At 46.1% G+C, this 23,195-nt stretch overlaps 1 protein-coding gene across 6 annotated transcripts in view; it reads left to right on the top strand.

Moving 5' to 3' along the window:
- Positions 1 to 23,195, top strand: part of LOC147020621 (nesprin-1-like) — a 464,443-nt gene that overhangs the window by 421,057 nt on the left and 20,191 nt on the right. For all 6 annotated transcript variants that reach the window (XM_085896125.1, XM_085896126.1, XM_085896121.1 and 3 more), the window contains 3 exons: positions 20,847 to 21,038; positions 21,141 to 21,468; positions 21,673 to 21,818. In XM_085896125.1, coding sequence (XP_085752251.1) covers positions 20,847 to 21,038; positions 21,141 to 21,468; positions 21,673 to 21,818 — 666 coding nt within the window. The remainder of the gene's footprint in view (positions 1 to 20,846; positions 21,039 to 21,140; positions 21,469 to 21,672; positions 21,819 to 23,195) is intronic.

The following is a 23,195-nucleotide window of genomic DNA, read 5'->3' as shown; positions in this document are numbered from 1 at the left end:
CGCATTGCCTTCCGGATGGACAATTCAGTCGTGACCCTCCTGGGACTACCGCCAGAAACCAGTCACGGGTGGGGTTTTAACCCCACCACCACCCAGTCCGCAGTCTACCCGCGCGAAGTAGGGTGAATCGCCAAATGTTGATATACCTAAGTATCCGCGCAGGTAATCTGCTGAGGGATGGGACCACGCCACAGGCCGACTCCGGACACGAACCGCTTAAGCGGTTCGTTCCATATTACAGGGATAACCGAGCGGACTTATCGTCGGCCTTGACGGTTCCTATTAATTATCGGGTGTTTTAAAACCCACTATTAATCCCTTCCGTGATGCAAGATGGAGATTCAACAAAGGAAAGGATGCAGCGAGACGGGGAACAATCAGACAAGCACACTTTATTACACACATGCAGACAAGCACGTATTCACAGCCATACAGTGATGCACATATAAAAGCAAGGACACAATGCAGAGCTACAACCGAATATAATTATTACAACACTTAAACAGTTCTACTTTTCAAGACTGGCACCACACATACACATTTACACAAAACCCAAAAGAAATGGAAGTCGAGACTTCCCTGAGCGCGTCGAGTCCTTGGCGACCGTAACTCCGAGTCCCTTCGGCGTAGTCCGCGAGCTTGTGCCACACGTCGCTCATGTGGTGCGCTCGACAGCTCGGATGAACGAACAGAACCTCCGACCAGGGACGATCACCACAACTCTCCACGATTCTCCTTCAGGGACAAGGGAACAGGAAAGGGAACGACGTTCTCGTCGACCTTTACGTCCACGCCTTTTGTCAATCGCTTGAACGAACCAAGAGCCTTCTCGCCCACTAGAGTGTACGAGGTGCAGTGGAACACGGGAAACAAGCATGCCAGCATCAACTCCGCTTTATTGCGCGACCGGAAGTACACTCCTGCCACCCCTAGCGGGCGAGGCATGATATACGAAAACCCAATCACGTGATACAGCACACGATGAACAATGATGAAAGGACAATCATAACATGACCACCTGAAACCCATCAACACTCATAATCTTCCAAGTACCGCGGCCGCACCGTGACCCGCCTCGAACGGGCAGCGCCGCCAGACAGTCCAGGCTCAGACGCCTCCCGGCTCGGTCGAGGCGACACCCTCGCCGGACTCACGCCATCCGCAATAACAACCGCCCCCGGCCGACCAGCCTGCCCGACGTCCCCAGGTAGGACAGCATCAGGCGAAGACCCCCTCGGTGTCGGCACATCCGGCCCTGGCGATACAACGTCAGGCGCCGGCGACATTACAGGTGGGGGTCCCACATCGTTCGGCCCGGGGAGGTTTGGGGGGGGGGTGACGCTGGACAGCGATCATGCATTTGGTCCACGTGCCGCATCCACACATCCCCACCATGAGTCCGCACCATGCAATTCGCCGGCCACAGTACCACAGAGACCACAGCCGGCACCCATTTGGAACCGTGGAAATAATCGCGCACCATTACCCGCTGTCCCACATCGAAGCCGCGCAGCCGCGTCGGACGCGACACCGCCCCACTCCCCGACCCTCCAGGTTGCAGTAAATCCAGTCTGGACCGCAATGCCCGTCCATAGAGACGAATGGCAGGAGAATCACCCGTGACAGGATGAATCGCGTTCCTGTAATGGAGCAAAAAGACATCAACCACCGTCTGCACAGGTGCAACCCCCCCCCCCCCCTGCGCAAAGCCCGTTTCAACATCTTAACAAACAACTCAGCTTGCCCATTCGTCTCAGGATGATACGGTGCGGACCTTAGATGTCGAATACCATTTTGGCGCATGAACCCATCAAATACACCCGCGATGAACTGCGGACCATTATCAGAGACCAGGATCTCCGGTAACCCTTTATTAGCAAAGATCGTCCGCATTTTCTCTACTGTAATGTTTGCTGATGTATGCTGCATTACTACAACCTCCGGCCATTTAGAGAATGCATCGATTACAATCAAAAACATTTTGCCATTAACCGGCCCCGCAAAATCTACATGGACCCTCTGCCAGGCTGTGTCTGGGGGAGGCCATAGTCCCGAAGCTCGACGCGGGTTATCAGCATCTGTTTGGCACGTGGCGCAACACTTAATCAACTGCTCGGTGTCTTTGTCCAACCCCGGCCACCACAACAGGCTACGAGCAAGACTCTTGGTCTTCACGACGCCAAGGTGACTGACATGCAGTTCTTCCAAACACCGCTGCCTGAACTTCGGTGGAATCACCGTCCTCATTCCCCACATAACGCACCGTTGGACCAACGACAGCTCCGATGCGCATGACGTGAAAGGTTGAAATGCCGGTGTCGAAGGCAGATCGCTCCAATTCCCCGTAGAAATCGCCTGGACGACACGGGCGAGCACCGGATCACGAGCCGATTCCACCGCGACCTGTCTGGCCGTGACCGGCCCGCTTTGGACCTGGCCCAGCGCGAACACATCGACCCGGTCGGCCAACTCAGACGCAGCTGGACCCTCCGCACACGGCAAGCGTGAGAGCCTGTCGCAGTAAGCATGCTTCTCAGTGCTTCGGAACTGAATATCATAATCGTAAGCACCAAGAAACAGACACCACCACTGTATTCGCGTGGCCGCGACCACCGGCACCCCACGTTCGGGTCTCAGGATGAATTGAAGCGGTTTGTGATCCGTCTGCAAAGTGAAATTCCGCCCCAGCAGGTATTGATGAAACCTCCGCACACCCCAGACGAGGCTGAGAGCCTCGCGCTCGATCTGGGCATATCCACGCTCTGCTGCGGACAGGGTCCGGGATGCAAAACAAGCAGGCCGCTCGGAACCATCGTCCATCCTGTGGGAGAGCACTGCCCCGATGCCATATGCAGAGCTGTCGCATGCCAATAGGAGCGGACGCGCAGGCTCGTAGTGCACGAGGACCGTATCCTCTATGAGCAGCCGCTTGACGCGGTCGAACGACGCCTGGTATGCAGGCCCCCAAGCCCAGCGCACGTCCTTCCTGAGCAACCGTGTTAACGGCACAAGTTGTGAGCTGAGCCCTCGCACGAACCTTTGGTAATACTGGGCCATACCAATGAACGAGCGCAGCTGCGTCTTGTCGCGAGGCGGTGGCATGTGTTGAATCGCTTCCACCTTCCGAGGACCTTTCAACAGCCCCTCCGGCGTGATGACGTGCCCGAGGTATTCCAAGCGCTGCTTGAAGAACGCGCACTTGTCCCTGTTCAAGCGCAGGCCGCACGCTTCTAGCTTTGTCAGCACTTGGGCAATGTTCGCAAGATGCTCGTCCGCCGTTTTCCCCGCAATGAGCACATCGTCCAGGTAGGTCTGAGCGGGCAGGCCAATGCAAACCTGATCCATGGCTTTCTGCCACAAAGCTGAGGCTGAAGCAATCCCAAAACAGAGTCGGGTATATCGATAGAGTCCTTCACACGTGTTGATTGTCAAAAGCTCGCTACTCCCAGGATCCATCGGCAGGTGAAAATATGCATCACGCAGGTCTAGCTTCGTGAAGTATTGACTCCCCGCCAATCGCGCATATATTTCATCGATTGACGGCAGTGGATATTGCTCCACGCTGAGCCCCGGGTTAACCGTGGATTTGAAATCCCCGCACAATCGGACGTCTCCATTCTGTTTCAGCACCGTGACAACCGGGGTGGCCCAATCTGAGCACGACACCCGTTCGATCACTCCACAGGCCTCCAGCCTATCCAGTTCACCCTTGACCTTGTCCTGCAGGGCATACGGCACCGGACGTGGTTTACTAAACCGAGGAACCACCCCCTCCTTCAGGAAGAGTTTTGCCTCCATGCCCTTGAGTTTCCCAAGGTCGTCGCAAAACAAACCTTGATGTCTTTGAAAAATCTTCTCCAACTGATCCTCCCACTGGCTCGGCACGGGTTGCAGAAGGTGAACTGCGGCCCAGTCTAGCCTGATGCAGGCCAGCCAATCTCGGCCGAGGAGAGACGGTCCCCTTCCCCGCACGACGTACACCCGAAGCGTGGCGGGTGTACGTGAACAGCGTGAGGTTGGACCTGATAAGCTTCAGGCCGTTGAGTCTACGCGCGGTCTGTTCGCCGATGATCGACACAGCTGCTCCCGTATCGACCTGGAACGTGATCGGCGTTTTGTTCACTTCGACTTCCACCGTCATCGGGAGCGCCGCCGCCGGGCCAATTGAAAACAGGCCCATCAACGGCCGCCAGTTCCGCCCTGGGTCGCCTCGCACATCCTCGTCCATGACCTTAACGGTGGCCAGCGCCCCACGGCATACACGCTTCAGATGACCCACCTTGTGACAATTCAAACACACGGTGCCTTTATACGGGCACGCACAGCGCAAGTGTCGACCTCCGGATCCCGAACACGTCCGCGGGGCCAATTTGCCGCACATGCGGCCGCGCGGCGACGTCCGACCCGCATCGAAGGTCGAGCGTGCGTCCCGGGGTGCTCGCGACCCCGCGCGGCCGGTGATGGCTCGAACATCCCCGCGAGTCTGCTCGACCGCTGTAGCCGTGCTGACCGCCAAGTCGAATGTAATGGCTTCACCCTTCAGCCGTAGAACCGCTGAAACCATCTTCGCATCTTGTAAACCAGCGATAAAACGATCCCTGAGCCACGCTGGACGCTCCCCCGCCGTGAACTTGCAGGCCACGGAAGAATGCTTAATCCGCGCCACGAAATCAGCGACGCGTTCCTCTGCCCCTTTCGAGAGGCGATCAAGCTCGTATCGAGCGAGCTATAATGACCTCTCCGGCGCCATGTGTGCTTTCATCTTCTCCACAATGTTTTGAAACGACAGCCCGTGATCACGGAGCTTGTCCGGCGCCACCAAATCACGCAGTAGTCGATAATGCTCTGCCGAAAGCGAAGCGAGCAAGATCGACTTCTGTTTGCTCTCGTCGACCACATCATTTGTGTGGAAATAGCATCCCAATTGTTCTGAAAACAATTCGAAGTCGTCTCCGAAAACGGGCACAAGTCCGTTTTCAACCATCCTCGTCAGCCAACTAGAGTGTACGAGGTGCAGTGGAACACGGGAAGCAAGCGTGCCAGCATCAACTCCGCTTTATTGCGCGACCGGAAGTACACTCGACAGCTCGGATGCTCGGATATTCGCTCGACAGCTCGGATGAACGAACAGAACCTCCGACCAGGGACGATCACCACAACTCTCCACAATTCTCTTTCAGGGACAAGGGAACAGGAAAGGGAACGACGTTCTCGTCGACCTTTACGTCCACGCCTTTTGTCAATCGCTTGAACGAAACAAGAGCATCCTCGCCCACGGCTTTTGTAGGGGCCGGCTCCGCCCCGTTTCCCCGCCGCATTTCTGTCTCCACCTCCCTTTGAGGCGTTTCCAGAAAGCTCTCAAAGGAGGGCGTGCCCCCACTCCGACCACCTCACGCCGTGCATCCACCAATCGGGAGCGAGCTGCCGCACCCCTCCCCTTCACACCAAGCGTGGTGGGGGGGATTCAGGTGGAAGCATCAGGCGGGGAAATTAGGTGGGAAAACCCCACAGGAATTGTTGGTTTTTGTTCTTGCACGCGCCCACACGGTGCTCGTTGAATGGCAAGTGGCGAAGATGTGGTAGCGTAGTTGTGGAAGGTGGCGTTGTGTAGTGAATGGCGTGATCATGAGATGTTGGTTGTGGCGATGTTTGTTGTTGTTCTTGCACCAAATTAACACGAGCCAAAGAAAAACGGCTAACTGAAGCGTCGCAGCCCGAATGGATCACATATATTCCCTCTATACAACGGGTTTGGGCTAACTACACATGAACTTACCGATATATCTCACCTGAGGACCCTTTATGGTGTAATGCGAATTTCCACAACCGTAACAATATGTATGTATATGTGTGTGTGTATATATATATATGTGTGTGTGTATATATATATATATATATATATATATATATATATATATATGTATGTATATATATGTATGTATATATATATGTATGTATATATATGTATGTATATATATATGTATGTATATATATGTATGTATATATGTATATATGTATGTATATATATATATATATATATATATATATGTATGTATATATATTTATATATATATATATGTATGTATATATATGTATTTATATATATATATATATGTATATATATGTATGTATATATATATATATATATATATATATATATGTATATATATATATATATATATATATATATATATATATATATATATATATATATATGTATGTGTATGTATATGTCCGAAGTGTGTTCAAAAAGTATCCAACCTTAATTTTTCGTGCGTAAACAAATGAAGCAAGGGAGGGGTGGTTTGGTGCACGTATGTAGGCGATCCTAATCCGTATGCATGAATATTTTCCCACCTGCTGAAGCTGTCAGTCGCCGAGAGACCGCCGATGAGTGAGGACGTGTAATTGAGCGCCGTCGGATTTTCGTTTTTGACAAAATGATGGAAAAACTTGAACAACGCTACTGCATCAAATTTTGTGTAAAGCTTGGCGATTCCCAAGTGGAAACGATCCGCAAGATTCAACAGACCTTCGGGAACGAAGCAATAGGCACCACACAGATAAAAGAGTGGTACAACCACTTCAAAGATGGTCGCACATCAGTGGAAAGTGAAGCACGTTCTGGTAGGCCCTCAACATCCCGAAATGAGATCGTCATTCACCAAGTGAGGACCCTGCTGATGCAGGATCATCGAATCAAGATCAAAGAACTTGCAGACGAGGCGGGCGTCAGCATTGGAGATACGTTCATTCCATTGTGACTGAGGATTTGGGCTTAAGGAGAATCTCAGCGAAGTTCGTGCCAAAGCTGCTAACAATCGAGCAGAAACAACTCCGTTTGAAGATCGCACAGGACATGCTGGAGACTGTGAACAGTGATCCCAACTTCTTCAACACAGTGATCACTGGTGATGAGACCACAGTGATCCGTCATTTTGTCAAAAACGAAAATCCGACGGCGCTCACTTACCCTTCCTCACTCATCGGCGGTCTGTTGGCGACAGACAGCTTCTGCAGGCGGGAAAATATTCACGCATACGGATTAGGATCGCCTACATACGTGCACCAAACCACGCCTCCCTCGCTTCATTTGTTTACGCACGAAAAATTAAGGTTGGATACTTTTTGAACACACCTCGTATATGTGTGTATATATATACATGCGTGCCCGTACATCAACGATGATCAACGCATAAACGATGATCAACGCATAAACGATGATCTTATACTTTTCTGCCTGATTTGACTTCTGGTTGCAGTGAATCCAATTGAAACGGTATGACTCAATTTTTACCATCATGTCGCATACGTACTGCTGTGTCAACTTTCCACCATGAAGCAGTAGATTGAAGTGATGAGTAGGATCACGTACTTGGAGATGGTAGCGGTAGAAAGATGTTGGCATTATCCCTGCCAACTCAGTGTGGTACCCTGCCAACTCAGTGTGGTATCCCTGCCAACTCAGTGTGAGCTGCAGGGTAGCAGAAGTATGTATGATCGTGGGTCATACGCTGGAGGCATGGCGTCTATTGTCTGTAAACCTCCTCCTCTGAGGTGAACACTGACTGTCAGCCTTCCAAACTGCGCTGTTGTCATTGCCCCTGGAGCAATGACAGCCACATCGCTGTCTGGTGAGGGAAGGTTGACGTTACCATGATGAAGGTCTCTGCGCCGCATGCGACCTGTTAACACAATTTTCAGTTCATTGGCACTATCATTATGAACCACATACTCAATGGCTGATTTGAATTGCTGGACGTATGGGTTGCACTCATGAATGGCCTGTTGTGCTCTTAGCAAAAACTGTTCATTCAGGCTACTGTTCGAGGTGTAGGCACGACGATAATCCAGCTCATGGGCTGGATCGTGAAAGTAGATCTGAGCAAAGTGTGGGGTACAACCCAGATCGGCAAGAGGAGCACCAATGTAATGGTAAACCTTACCTTGTATGCGCACTCCAGGATTGAAGCCAGGCATACCTATCTCTCGGACACCGATACTTGCCATTGCCAGCGCGTTGTTGTACTGTTTCACATGCTTCATAAAGTCCTGGTTAAGGAAAAGGTTTTTAATAGCATCTGGAAGTTGTGATGGAATTGAACCGGGTTTTGGATTCGTAGGACCATGCTTAAGGTCGACCTTGCCGTGGTTGCAGTAAAATCCTCTTCTCTCCTCGTTCCACACAAAAGCATCACAATGTGAGCATTTAGTGCATTTTAATAATGAGATCCTGCTCAACTCGTGCCTGTACTCAACATGAAGTTCCTCTCGGAAGAAATCGGTATCATCGTATCGAGCAAGGTTGCGTTCTCATGGTGAGCCTGCTCTCGTCTCGCACGGTGTAGGACCTGATGGCGCAGGGCATCCCTTACTTGCCGGTCTTCTCGCTGGTGAGGGATTTCTTCTGCACGACGCCTTGCCTCGCGCTCAGTGATGTCTGCCAAGCGAGCAGCTTGTTCTTCGTCCGTTTCAGCTGCACGACGCCTTGTCACGCGCGTAGCGTCGCGTGTCAAGCGAGCAGCTCGTTCTTCATCCGTTTCAGCTGCACGACGCCTTGTCACACGCGTAGCGTCGCGTGTCAAGCGAGCAGCTCGTTCTTCATCCGTTTCAGCTGCATAACGCCTTGTCACACGCATAGCGTCACGTGTCAAGCGAGCAGCTCGTGCTTCGTTAGATTGCATTGCGCGTGCACGACGTGCAGCTTCGTTCCTTCGCGCTCGTAAACGACGACTGGATTGGGGCATTGTTTCAATTAGATCAGACCAGTGGTTGTCGATAATTAATTGACAATTGTGACGTCATAGCACCATGTCCTGTCATTAGTTTGGGAAATAAATGGCCATAACTTGGGAAACACTTGGGAAACAGCCGAAACGGATGAAGAAGAACGATATCAAACCTTGAAAAGGCACATACTGTACTCAGGTCCCCAGCGTCAATTGTGACATCATATCAAATGAAGAAGAATTGTGATGTCAATTGTGATGTCATAGCACCGTGTCCTGTCATTGGTTTGGTAAATAAATGGCCATAACTTGGGAACCACTGGTCCGATTAATATCAAACCTTGAAAAGGCACATCCACAGGGCCCCAGAAATATACCTGGCAAGTTTCAATTAGATCGGGCCGGTGGTTGTCGAGAAACAGCGGTTATAGACAGACAGACACACATAGATTGCTGGAATTATAGATAGATATGTGTCTATGTGTATATACAGTCATCCCTGTTTATCGTGGAGGTTACGTTCCAAACCCCCCCCCCACCATCTCCCCCCCCCCCCCCGCGAGAAGTGAAAATCCGCGATGAATGGACGCCTCCCCAAAAAATGCCTATTTTTTTTATAAGCGTGGTGTATAAACACGATTGGGTTTGATTTATATCGAGTGATAATTATTAAACGCTGGGTGGTGTGTAAACACGATTGGGTTTGATTTATATCGAGTGATTATTAAACGCTGGGCGTGTATAAACACGATTGGGTTTTATTTATATCGAGTGAATATAAACCTTCCTCTGGCGCTTCGGTTCCTTGCCAGAAGCCTTAGAAGGTGCAGGTCGTTTGGGCGGCATCGTGGGGCTTGGAGAAAAAACGTAGCGTTGTGTGACTGGTCGAGCGCCACGCGTTATAATTTATATTTTACATATTATTACCGCGATATACCGGGGGAATCCGCAGAAAAAATTAGTTAGGTTCCAAGGGAAAAACCGCGATGAAGCGGGGGCGCGATAGGTGAACCGCGATATAGCGGGGGATTACTGTATACATATATATATATATATATATATATATATATATATATATATATATATATATATATATATATATATATATATATATATATATATATATATATATATATATATATATATATATATGAGCCTGGTGTTGGCGCAGTGGTTAGGGCAGCGGCTTGGGATCCAAGAGGTCCTGAGTTCAAGCCCCGTTGGGCCACTCAATTAATACACCAGGGGGTTGACTCAGCCTGTCATCCTTCCGAGGTCGGCGAAATGAGTACCAGTATACTGGGCCGGTGTATACCCCGGTTAAAATAGGTGTACCTTATCCCTGTGTCGTAAGAGGCGACCAGGGTTGCGTCAGGAAGGGCATCCGGCGTAAAACATGTGCCAAATCACTATGCGGATCATACGGATGATCCGCTGTGGCAACCCCTCACGGGAGCAGCCTAAAGAAGAAGAAGAAGATATATATATATATATATATATATATATATATATATATATATATATATATATATATATATATATATATATATTTGTGTGTGTATATGTATGTATGTATATATCAGCAATGCCAACCCTCCCGATTTCATCGGGAGGCTTCCGAAAATTCACCCAAACTCCCGCCCTTACGATCACTATCCTTATCCTCCCGAAATTTTGATATTTTTGCACTGTTCACTAATCAGAATGTACTAGTATGGGAATTGAATGAAAAGCATCGTCTGCTACGTATAGCATGTGGTAACTCCATAACGTTCGCTGCTACCAAATTGTACGTAAAAAATTGCAAATTCAAATGAGGAGAAGCGAAACATTGGGTCTGGATCTCGCTTATGCGATCATGCACTGAGATTTAGTGCATGCGGTATGTGTGCAATACAGTGCATGCGGTATGTATGCACAGTGTATATGCATGCGATACGCTCACTGCATGCAGCTGGGCCCCGTACCAGCCCGGCGGTCGCGACCACCGTGCGGTGTTTAACAGCCGCTAGAGTTCTACGAGTCGCGCTGCAGCTGTGGAACATCGACTTCGAAGTTACCGATGCTTCAAGCCCTCGATGTTGATTACGAAATGGCAGAAAAGAAGCTTACGAAGACCAAGAAATGGTCTCAGAAGTGCAAGACCGAATACAGTCTCCAATACCCGTGTATTCGAAAGTCTGAAAGAGGAATTCATCATGCGTATTGTACAGTATGCAGTGTTGATATTTCAGTTGAGCACGGAGGTCGCGATGATATTCGGAAGCACGTTGGAAGCAAACGGCACACAGACATTGCAAAGGAGAGATCTTCGAGCACGAGTACCGGTACACTTCTGAATTATTTCACCAAACAAGGGACAAGCGAGGAAGAGGATGTTACCCGAGCGGAACTTCTCTTTAGTGGATTTATTGTGGAACATAACTTGCCCATATCAGTCTCAGATCATGCTGGACCTCTATTTCAAAAGATGTTTCCAGATTCAAAAGTTGCTTCAAAGTATGGATGTGCAAGAACAAAAACTTCAGCAATAATTGGTGAGTTGTCAAATGTTACTGCTTCATCTATTGCCGATATTGCTAGACTAGCTCCATTTAGCCTAGCTACAGACGGTAGCAATGACAGTGGTGAGGCCCAGCTATATCCTGTCCTGATTTCGTACTATGACAACAGTGCTGGGATTGTGAAGCAAGGTTTGCTAAGTTTGCCTGCGTGCAAACAAGATTCCACTGGAGAAAACATTTTCAAACTGCTTGATCATGAGTTCAGTGACAGGAAAATTCCGTGGGGAAATTGTGTTTCCTTTTGTGCTGATAATGCCTCTGTCATGGTGGGCAAGCACAAAGGAGTCGCTGCTTATATCCACAAACAAAATCCAGAGTGCTACATCATGGGATGCCCTTGCCATATGATGCACAATACGGCCAAGAAGGCGGCTCAGGCCTTACCCATTGAATTAGATGACTTTCTCATCGATATTTACTACTACTTGGACAAAAGTAGTAAACGCGTCAAAGGAGTGAAAGCACTGCAAGAACTCTGTGATGCCCCGACACACAAGATTCTGAAGCATGTCGCAACAAGGTGGCTGTCCCTTGGTCAGTGCCTAGACAGGCTGATTGAACAGTGGGAGCCACTTCGCCTCTTCTTCAAAGAAGAAGTACGAAGAAAAATGCAACCAACTGTAGCCAAGACTCTAACAACGAGCAAGAAGGACGGCACTGTATCTACTGCCAGTACTGGCACTGCAGGATCAAGCACTAGTGGAGCAGCATTCACCACTACCACTGCAGTATCTGCTGCGAAGAAGACAGCAGGGACAGCACCAAAACCAATGCTGAGAGCAGGTAGCATCACCGGCCCTTCATCACGTTCATCTACAAAGCAGATCCCTTCAGAGTCGAGAAAGACTGTGATAGTCCCATCTACAGGCAAAGAAGGACCCAAGTTAAGTTCTGCTTTTGCCAAATCACTTGATAGAAGCTCAGCAAAACCTTCGAATCAGAGGTCTTCTTCCTTGGCTGCACCTACCTCAAGCTCTCTCCTCAAACGTAAAATTGGATCTGGTACTACGAGTCTGACCTCTTCTGCTGGCAGTAAACGCAAGTGTGATCGCCCTGCGGCTAAGTGTACTACGAGTTCTACAACTAAAAGCGCATCTTCCTCAAACACTGTGCAGGAATCTAGAGAAAAACGTGTCAACAGGATGTTCTTGTCTCCACAAACAAAACTCTATTGTTTCTTCCTTCGATATGCTAACAAGCTTTTTGAGAAGGGGAATCTTCTGCTCCAAAGAGACGAACCCTGTATTCATCTCCTGCACGGAGAATTGAATGGTCTTCTGAAAGATATCTTCGTACGGTTTTTGAAACCATCGGTGTCATCGGTTTCTCTGGTAAATGTACCCTTCTCTGACAGAAATCATCAGAAGAATGATGAGGACCTCATGATTGGGAACGATGCCAAACTGTATATAAGGGAACAAAGGAGTCTCAAGAAATCCACCTTCACTCTGAGTGAGTCAGACATCCAAGGTTTCTTCAGTGCAGTTCGCTCATATTATGTGAAAGCCTGCAATTACATCTTCAAAACCTGGCCGCTAGATGATGAATTAGCCAAGCATGCTCAGGTGCTGGATGTTAAGCTTCACCAAGAAGTGGGGTTTGACTGTGTGGAGTTTTTCATCAAGAAATTCCCCTGTCTGTTCAGTGGCGGTGATAGTGACATAGACAGTCTTGAGAGTGAATTCGCTCACTACCAGGCAGACGCCTCCATAGCTACAATTGCTACTGAGACAGTGAGAGTGGATGAGCAGTGGCATCGGATTTCACAGCTCACAGATCCCTGCACTGGTGCCAAGAAGTATCCTAATTTGAGCAAAGTGATGAAGGGAATCTTGGTCATTCCTCATTCGAACGCATCATGTGAGCGGGCACTCAGTCTTGTACGGAAGAATCATACTGAATTTCGTCCCAATTTGAGTGTCAAAACCCTGGAAGCTCTCTTAATTGAAAAACTAGCTCATAGCACCCCTTGCTACCAGAGAGAATACAGCAAAGACATAATCAGAAGGGCTAAAAGAGCCACACAGCTGTCACTCAGCAAAGCTGCCATGGAAAAAGCAAGCAGCAGTAGTACCAGCCAGTAAGGTAAGAAAAATATTGCTTCTTTTGTGCTTTTTGTTAATCTTTGATTGTCCCCTAACTTACTAATATTAACATACACGTAACATTAAAAAGTGCACAATTTTCTCCTTTTTTTGTTCAAAAAGTGGGAATTCTTAACATGTTAAATGCTCCAAAATAGGGCTCAGAGGGCACTAGAGAGCGTCTAGAACCCCAGAGCTTCCAGGGCCCTAAGGCGGGCCCTGGACCCCGCCGCAAGGGTCGAGCGCTCCGCGCTCGAGATGTGCGCTTCGCGCACATTATTTGGTGTCGGTTGAAAATCCTCCCTAATTCTGATTTCCAAAAGTTGGCATCTCTGATATATACGTGTGTAAATGTGTATCGAGAAATATATATATATATATATATATATATATATATATATATATACATATATATATTTATATATTTATATATATATATATATATATATATATATATATATATATATATATATACATATATAATAACATATATACTGTATGTTTGTGTATGTGTATATAATATATAATATAATATATATATATATATATATATATATATATATATATATATATATATATATATATATATATATATATATATGTTGTTACCTTCACAAACTTTGTTGCGAAGGTTATGTTTTGATCGCTGTGTATTTATTTATTTATTTGTGAATATGTGTGTTTGTTTGTTTGTTATTCGCACAACTCCAAAGGTATTGAACTGAATCGCAGCAAATTTGGTGGGATGATTGGTTATTATCCGAGGACCATTTGATTAGATTTTGGGAGCGATCGGGTCAAAGGTCAAGGTCATGAAAAGGTCAAAATCGTCTTTTTACCATAGCGCGGTCAATTTGTATCCAATTTGCATGCAACTAATGCCAAAATGTTCAGAATTCAATGCCCCATCTTGTGATATGTGACATGACACAATGACGTAATAACCCTTATTAGCGGTTGGGAGTCAAAGTTCGGGGGGGGGGGGTTACGACATTGCAAAATGTGCGGTTTTAGTCATAACACGGTCAATTCTTATCCGATTTGCATGAAACCAACACCAAAATGTTGACTGTTCTGTTCCCCACACTCTCATACCAATTACAAAATTAAGAGTACAAAGGTCAAGGTCGAGGTCATGAAAAGGTCAAAATCGTCATTTTTCCATAGTGTGGTCGATTTTTATCCAATTTGCATGCAACCAATGCCAAAATGTTGTGAATTCAATGCCCAATCTTGTGATATACGAGATGACACAGGAAATTTAATGTTTTTAAGCCATCATAACACATATGAGATGGCAGATGTGGTATGGGATTAAATACCCTCACAATCTACGGTTTCTGGGGGGGGGCAAAATGTAGCGTTGGCGAAGGTATGCGCTCTACTGAGTGCCTGTTCTCGTTACGAATTTGGAATTCGATTGCACACAACATACAGGTTCCTTTAGTCAGCTATGTCGATAAGTGCTTGTTCCCGAGATAGCTCACCTTCCATTGTTTAAATGTTCAGAAATCAATTGGATGCACTGCGGATCGATTTAATAGATAGGGAACGAAACAATGGAGACGTCCCTCCCCCTCTTCTGCGAAGAGGAAGAAGAACCCTGCCGTCCCGTGATTCATGATGTCAACAACTCCCTCCCACCCATGTTGAGCGGGGGATGGATCACGAGGGCATGAGTCACGCCGGGCGCGGGGGAGGGGGACGGAGAAGGATAAAGAGGAGATCCTTTCTTGGTTCATGTGAGGAGTTGTAGAAGGGAGTTGAGGGGAGTCGTTCAGCAAACCTTCGGGTCCTGTTTGGCTTGGGTTATGTGACATGACACAATGTCACATATATATATTTGGGTTAGGGTTGAGACCTTCGGAAGCTTTTTGGCTTCTACAGAGGAGTTGTTCAGTGAGCTTCGGCTTCTGCTTGGCTCGGGTGAAGACTTTTTGGAGAGCTGCTTTGTGAGTTGAGCCGGTTGCTCGGCTTGAGCTGCGAGTGGTGGCTTCTTCTTCTTCTTGGTTCATGGAGCTCTTTGTTCTCTGTTTGGTTCCCTGCTTGGTGTGACTCATCGACCTCTTCTTGGAGGTGGTTCCTCGGGGAAGCGACACATCGACGGGAAGGATCAGCGCCTCGTCTCACCAGCACGTGTTGAGAAGCGCGGGAGGATTCGCGGGAGCTCGGGAAGGATCGCGGCTCACGGCGATTCAGTCCAGCTTGCTCTCACTGGAGCCCGGGTCTGAACAACTTGAAGACCACACGAAGTGGAGAGGTTCGAGATAAACTCTGGGTTTCAGCTCACCTGTCCTCCGAGCTGGAGCTCGTTATTAAAGGCCTCTGGCACTATTTCTTGGGTTTGTGTGTGTGCGTACATGTGTCCGTGGGCTCGTGTCTACTAAGTCGGAAAACTGTTAAGTGATTGTGTAGAACGGTTGTAGTTCTCCTGTCATGCATGTTGGCCTTGTATAATAGCATACGCGTTTTGCCTTGTTTAATTGCATACGTGCATGCCTGCTTACGTACTTTATTACAATAAATGTCCTTGTGTGAATGTAAACCTGTTCGTTGCGTCGTCTTCCCTTAATTGAGTTGCCATCTTGCTCTCGGAATATAGTTGGTTTTAAATAGCCGGTAAAGTGATCGGGTCCAACGGGACTGCGCGATAATACACCGCTCGGTTATCCCAAAAGGAAGCGAGCTGCTTAAGCGGCTCGTTTCAAAGCGGTCCCGTTGAGGTACAATCTCTCGGTAGTCTATCCGTGCGATTAATTAGGTATATCGACAATTCGGCGATTGACCCTGTAGCACGGGTAGAGTGCGGACAAGGTTGTGGTGTGGTTAAAAACACACCCGTGGCTGGTTTTCGGCGTTCATCCGGAAAGCCGCGACTGGATTGTCCGTTCAGTGGGCGAAGCGACCGCTATTGGTTAGACACGGTCGTTCGCACGCCGGCGGGCGGAAATCTACAACAATATATATATATATATATATATATATATATATATATATATATATATATATATATATATATATATATATATATATATATATATATATCTATATATATATGTATATATATATATATATACATATATATATATATGTATATATATATGTATATATATATATACATATATATATATATGTATATATATATATATGTATACATATATATATATATATGTATATATATATATATATATGTATATATATATATATATATACATATATATATATATATATATATATGTATATATATATATATATATATATATATATATGTATATATATATATATGTATATATATATATATATATATATATATATATATATATATATATATATATATATATATATATACATGTAGTAACTCGATCTACTCTGCTAATTTAGTCATAAACAAGCAAGAGCAGATGACGTTTCACCCATTTCCTCGCGACCACCTCCTTCCAAGATTCCGGTTTTACCTTCCTAAGAGTTTGCTGCTGTGTCCATCTTGTCTACTCCATGCATCCTCCTCTACTCCTCATTCCTTCCCATTTCCTTTGTTTGTCCAGTTCTCCTCTTTTTGTCTTTATTTCAACTCTGCTTTCAACTCTGAAATTCAACTCTGAAAAATTTCAAAATTCAACTTTCAATTTTGTTATTTTTGTCTTTCAACTCTGCTGTCAGTGTTTTCCCCTGCTTTCTACTGTTCCTTTTGCTATGTTGTGTCCTCGTTCTTCCATGAGTCTTGACTTCGTATCCAAAAAAATCTCAAAGTATTGAGACTATGCTACATCTTAAAGTCAACTGTGGAAAAATCCCACTGTCTATGTCATTGATTTAAATTACTAGTGCGGACCCGTAGGTGCGTGCTTGTAGGTGCGTGCCTGTAGGTGCGTGGCCATAAGTGCGTGGCCAAGACATCACTGGCATAACCTGGGAAACACTTGAGAAACGGCTGAAACGGATGAAGAAGAACGATATCAAACCTTGAAAACGCACATACTCAGGTCCCCAGCGTCAATTGTGACGTCATATCAAACGAAGAAGAATTGTGACGTCAATCGTGCAAAAAAAATAAAAGAAAGAACAATTGTGACGTCATAAATGACGTCATAGTACCGTGTCCTGTCATGATGTGTCGTGACGTCATAGCACCTTGCTATGACGTGTCATGATGTCATAGCTCCGTGCGGGCCTGTAGGTGCGTGCCCGTAGGTGCATGCCGTGCCAGTATGTGCAGCTTCGTTCCTTCGCTCTCGTAAACGACGATTGGATTGGGGCATTGTTTCAATTAGATCGGACCAACCCTATCATAAATGGCCATAACTTGGGAAACACCTGGGAAACATACTCAGGTCCCCAGCGTCAATTGTGACGTCATATCAAACGAAGAAGAAGAAGAATTGTGACGCCCCTCTCTCTCTCCCCCCCCTCTCGCCCCCCTCTTCCTCGCCCCTCTCTCTCGCCCCCACTCTCACCCCCCTTTCCCGTCCCCCTCTCTCGCCCCTCCTCTCTCCCCCTCTCTTGAATTGTGCTCCCCCCTCTCTCTCACCCCCTGTCTCCCTCCCCTCTCTCACCCCCTCTCTTGCCCCCTCTCTCCGCCCCTCTCTCCCCCCTCCTCTCTCGCCCCTCTCTCTGTAAATGTATTCACAAATGTCTACTCAGCACAACAATGAATTCAAACCTTGGGAAAAAACAGCTTTCAAACCCTCGGGAAACAGCTCTTTCCCTTGGGAAAATGCAAACCTTGGGATTAATTACTAATTTGAACAATTAATTCAAACCTTGGGAAAAAACATCTTTCAAACCTTAGGAAACACTTGGGAAACAGCTAAACGGATGAAGAACGACATCAAACCTTGAAAAGGCACATACTCAGGTCTCCAGCATTGATTGTGATGTCATACCAAACGAAGAAGAAGAAGAAGAAGAAGAAGAAGAAGAAGAAGAAGAAGAAGAAGAAGAAGAAGAAGAAGAAGAATTGTGACGTCAATCGTGCAAAAAAAAAATAAACATTAATTGTGACATTCGTGATGTCATAGCACCGTGTCTTGTCATTGGTTGACAGATAAATGGCCGTAACTTGGGAACCGCTTGTCCGATTGATATCAAACCTTGAAAAGGCACATACTCAGGTCACCAGCGTCGATTGTGACCTCATACCAAACGAAGAAGAAGAAGAATTGAGACGTCAATCGTGCAAAAAAAAAGAATAAAATAAAAATAAATAAATAACCATTAATTGTGACGTCATTCGTGTTGTCATAGCACCGTGTACTGTCATTGGTCGACAGATAAATTGCCGTAACTTGGGAACCGCTCGTCTGATTGATATCAAACCTTGAAAAGTCACATCCGCGGGGTCCCGGCAATATTCCTGGCAATTTTCAATCAGATCGGACCGGCGGTTGTCGAGAAACGGCGGTCGCAGACAGACACAGACACACACACACACACACAGAGATTTCTGGAATTACAGATAGATATGTAACAATGGTCCCACTACTGGTCCGTAAAGTATAGCATTACTGTACTTGCAACCACCCAATCTGACATCCTTCCACTGACAGACATTATTTGCTTCCCAGCATGAAGCCTGCTTGGTTTCCAATCCATACAGCTACTCTGCCAGCCATTCTACAAACCCTAACATTAGCCAACAACCTTCGATGTGGTATCATATCAAATGCCTTCTTAAAGTCTGGACATTACTGCACCCATTGCACTTCCCTCATCCATCCATTCAGGAACTGCTTCATAAAACTCAAATAAACTTGTACATCATATACATCCTTCAGTAAATCCATAATGACTGCCTTTAATTAGTTTAAATTTATTTAAATGGATCCCCCACCTGACCCTAATTAACATTACACACATCTTCTCTGCAACCAAAATTAAGGTGATGTTTGTAGTTCTCTTCCTCCCTGGATCCTTTTTCAAACACGGTCTTACATTTGCTACTCTCCTATCGTCTGGTCCCTCTGCTGACTTAATTGAGTTGTGAAATACATCACCGAGCATCATACTTATCTGGTTCCACCTTATTCAATGCTATCAGATGCATATTATTTAGCCATGGGGATTCATCTTCTGGTAGCTTTCCTTTTTCTTTATTTTCTCAACTGAGTGGAGGAAGTAAAGAATCTATGCCTGTGGGGACTTCATCTTAAAGCCCTTCCATACCTTCTACATAGATTATCTCAACTACTATTAATCCCCCTGAATGCTCTTGCATAAATGTTAAAGCAAAACTACTCTTTTTAACAAGTCAGGACCAATTTTTTTTTTTTAATGAAAAAACATGTCGAGATGGAAGTCAAAAAAATAAAAAAACAAACAAGCGAGGAAGGAATGACACTATGATACCGATACAACACCATAATCATTTTACACATTGCCATTGCCATGGCTCAAGGTCGGAATGACACCAAGTAAGGGTGTCATTATCTTCGGTGGTCTCTTGTCTTCAACTACCTCCTTTCTGGTCTTGCATCCTCTGCTCTTTCCGCAATCCCCCCTCCCCCCCCCCCCCGCTCCGGATTTTTGTCGGGAGGACGTGATCCACCAGCAATCCCCTTCTCATGAAATTCCCAAAGAATTGCTTCTCACCTCCGTTCATTTATTCCTCTCCCCCCCCCCCACACCACCACCTGTGGAACCAACTTTTACATTCTCTTCAATCTCATTCTTCCCTCCAAGTCTTCAAGACTGCTGTTTGCCACCATCTCAGACCATTCCCCATGTAAAACCATGATTTTTTTGTACCCTGTTAACCCCCTCTCCCTCTATCCCTTAGCCCACCTCCTTCCAAATTTCCAGTTTTCCCTTCCTGAGAGTTTGCATATCTATCCATCTATCCATTATAATATATTAATAACGGACGACAAAATAATACCACCTCTGTGGCGGTTAATAACTTACTATGTGTGTGTGGTCCATTAAAGTAATCGTTTACAGTCCTCATGGAATTGCTGCAACAAAAAGATTGCATGACATCATTGAAATAACAGTACCCGCAATGTGAAAAGCACCGTTTTCTTCATTGAAACTGCAGGCAATTTTTTTTTTTCTTACTGTAATGATATCATGCATCATTTACGGACTTTGTGCCGCTGTTGCATAAACAGAAGTTTCCCTCCCCGGTAATCACAAAACTCAACAAATCAATGAAATGTTGCTCACCATGTGCACAGACCAAGGAAAAGCACCATTGTGATTCAGAACGTGGAAAGTTCCACTTTGGTACTTGAGACAATCATTAATGGGTTCCTGCCTACACATTATTTAAATAGTTGAACCTCATTGTCTGTGAAAGATTATTGAATCAAGTGAACTTCCTTCAACCTCACAATTATTCTCTCGTCATGGCAAACTTATCTTGATTCTCCCCCCCCTCTGATGCATGAATTGATGAAATGAATTGAATAAAAAAGCATGAATTGATTATATATTCTGGCATTCAATCACAATTTGATGTGGCATGATTGCAGGCCTATCAGCAGGAGATAGAGTTGAACACAGTACGCATTGAAGAGCTGATCACACATGCCGAGGAGCTCATCATGAAGAGCGAGCCATTGGATGCCGCTGCAATAGAAGAAGAGCTTGAGCAGCTTCGGCGGGACTGGCAGGATGTGTTTGCCAGGGTTGAACGATATCTTACTCGCATCCATGGTCTTCCAGTGAGTCATGCTTGAATTGTTTTTTTTTTGTAATAGATAAATTCTGACACTGCTGTCTGGTGTGACAAGTGCGATTGTAACCTTGCTTTCTGTAACCTCCAGGTCATTGTGACCGGAGATGAGAGGGAGGTATCCGATGTTGAGGCTGAGACGGAGGATCTAGAGGTAATAGGGAGGAGCGAGCCATACCGCCCCATCGATGTTTCGACCACAGCGACCCCTACGACATCATGTTTCCTGCAACCTTTGTCAACGCGGCCACAAGGACACTCGGCACTACGTTCTGGTCGAGACACCCCTGCTAGCCTCGAGTGGGACTATCAGTACGATATCACCAGGCCTGAGGCGAGCAGAGATGGTGGTGGAAACGAGGATGAAGATGAACGTGACAATGACAGGACTTTCACACTTGATGACGGTGGCTTATCTGGTATGTATTAAACTTTGCAGTTTGCATGCACACAAATAGTACTTGCAGTGATTTTTGAAAGGAAGAGTCCCTTAAGATGTTTCTCCAAGTTCCACTGGTGCCCTCTTGGCAGAGAGAGATATATATATATATTGCACAAAAATGGTAAAGTATTTTGGTGTGTAAAGATGACAGTTGTTTTCATTGACTGGTTTTGCTTTTCAGGGAATGGTGGTAGAGTGCTGGATTACCAGCTTCAACAGTTAGACGGTGCATTGGATGCCTGCAGATTTCATCTGCAACAGACAGAGATTTTTTTGAGCCGGAGAACGCCCACAGGTCCCGACCTTGACTCTGCCTATGATCAATATGTAAGGTGGCATCCCTTTGTGTTGTAACGTAATTAATACGTTGTAGGTATGTTGCAGGCAAATGTGTCACGTGGTGATTCAGTGATAGAGAATATTCATGTATGCAGCTTAAACAATGCACTTGGAATCCGTTTAATGGAACGCGTGCATTGACAGAAGTACTGTTTTTAGAATAAGAATTTTGAAGCCCCATCCCCAAAACTAGAAGCGGTTCTTTGGTGGAGTAGGTAAGGCCTTGTTACATTGGCCTTACCGGTGTGTGTTTCACACCCAGGGCTGTTCAGCTGAATTGACCACAACATGCAATTGAGTGGTGATCCCTCCAGGCATAATTATAACCTCAACACGTTGACTGCCACTCATAGTGCTGGTTGTCCCACATTCTGCCACTACGAGTATTGTTGTCGAAAAGATTACACCATTGTATTGTAAACAGAATATGCTGGCATGCAAGATAATGCAACAAACAGTCTGCCTGCATTTCGGTGAACATAAATATATGTAATTATAATCATGATCAAGCCTGGTGTTGGCTTCGTGGTTAGGGTGGTGGCTTGGGATCCTAGGGTCCTGAGTTCAAGCCCCGTTGGCCGCTGAATTTACACCAGGAAGTTGACAGCCTGTCATCCTTCCGAGGTCGACGAAATGAGTACCGGTGTACTGGTCCCGGCGTATGCCCCGGTTAGAATAGGTGTACCATATCCCTGTGTGTTGTAAGAGGCGACCAGGGTTGGCGTCAGGAAGGGCATCCGGCCATAAAACATTGCCTTAAGAAAAGCTAACCCCTGCTCAGCAAGGAAATATGGCTGTAAAAACGGCTGTTTTTTTTTTTTTTTTATCATGATCCAATTAGTGTTGTACCATTGTATGCAAGACAGCAGACCCTCCCCGCTCGTGGGGGTTACGTTCTTGGAAAAACACACGCGTTGGGTAAAACCGCGATGCACAAAGTGAAGACCTTATGGGAAAAATATGGTTGGCGGAATCAATTCTAAAATTTATCAACTTTTTTGCCTAAACTTGTAAAAATGAAAAACAATTAAAATTGTACCTGATGATGATGATGATGATGATGATGATGATGATGATGATGATGATGGGCGTTGGCCGTTATCAAGATGATATCAACATCCCTGGCTTAGGGTCATCAGGGTCATCAGACTTTGTGAAGAAGGATGTGATCTTTGTCTGCTTTGCCTTGTTCTGCATGTCCTTATAGATCTCTGTATAAGGTGCCATGGCAGCTTCCACCTCACGCTTGAATTTCAAACACCTCTCCATAAGACTTCTTCTTTTGTTTTAATGGCGTTTTCAGAGCCGTTAGGCTCTATATACGCCGCGCACCTCAACACTTCGGCTGGAGCAGACAAGTATGGG

This window comes from Eptatretus burgeri, chromosome 9 (genome assembly GCF_056783735.1).
Source record: "Eptatretus burgeri isolate ZD-2024b chromosome 9, Ebu_testis_v1, whole genome shotgun sequence".
NCBI lineage: Eukaryota > Metazoa > Chordata > Myxini > Myxiniformes > Myxinidae > Eptatretus > Eptatretus burgeri.
Note: the sequence above shows the minus strand (reverse complement) of the source record. Positions and strands in the feature narration are given on the sequence as shown.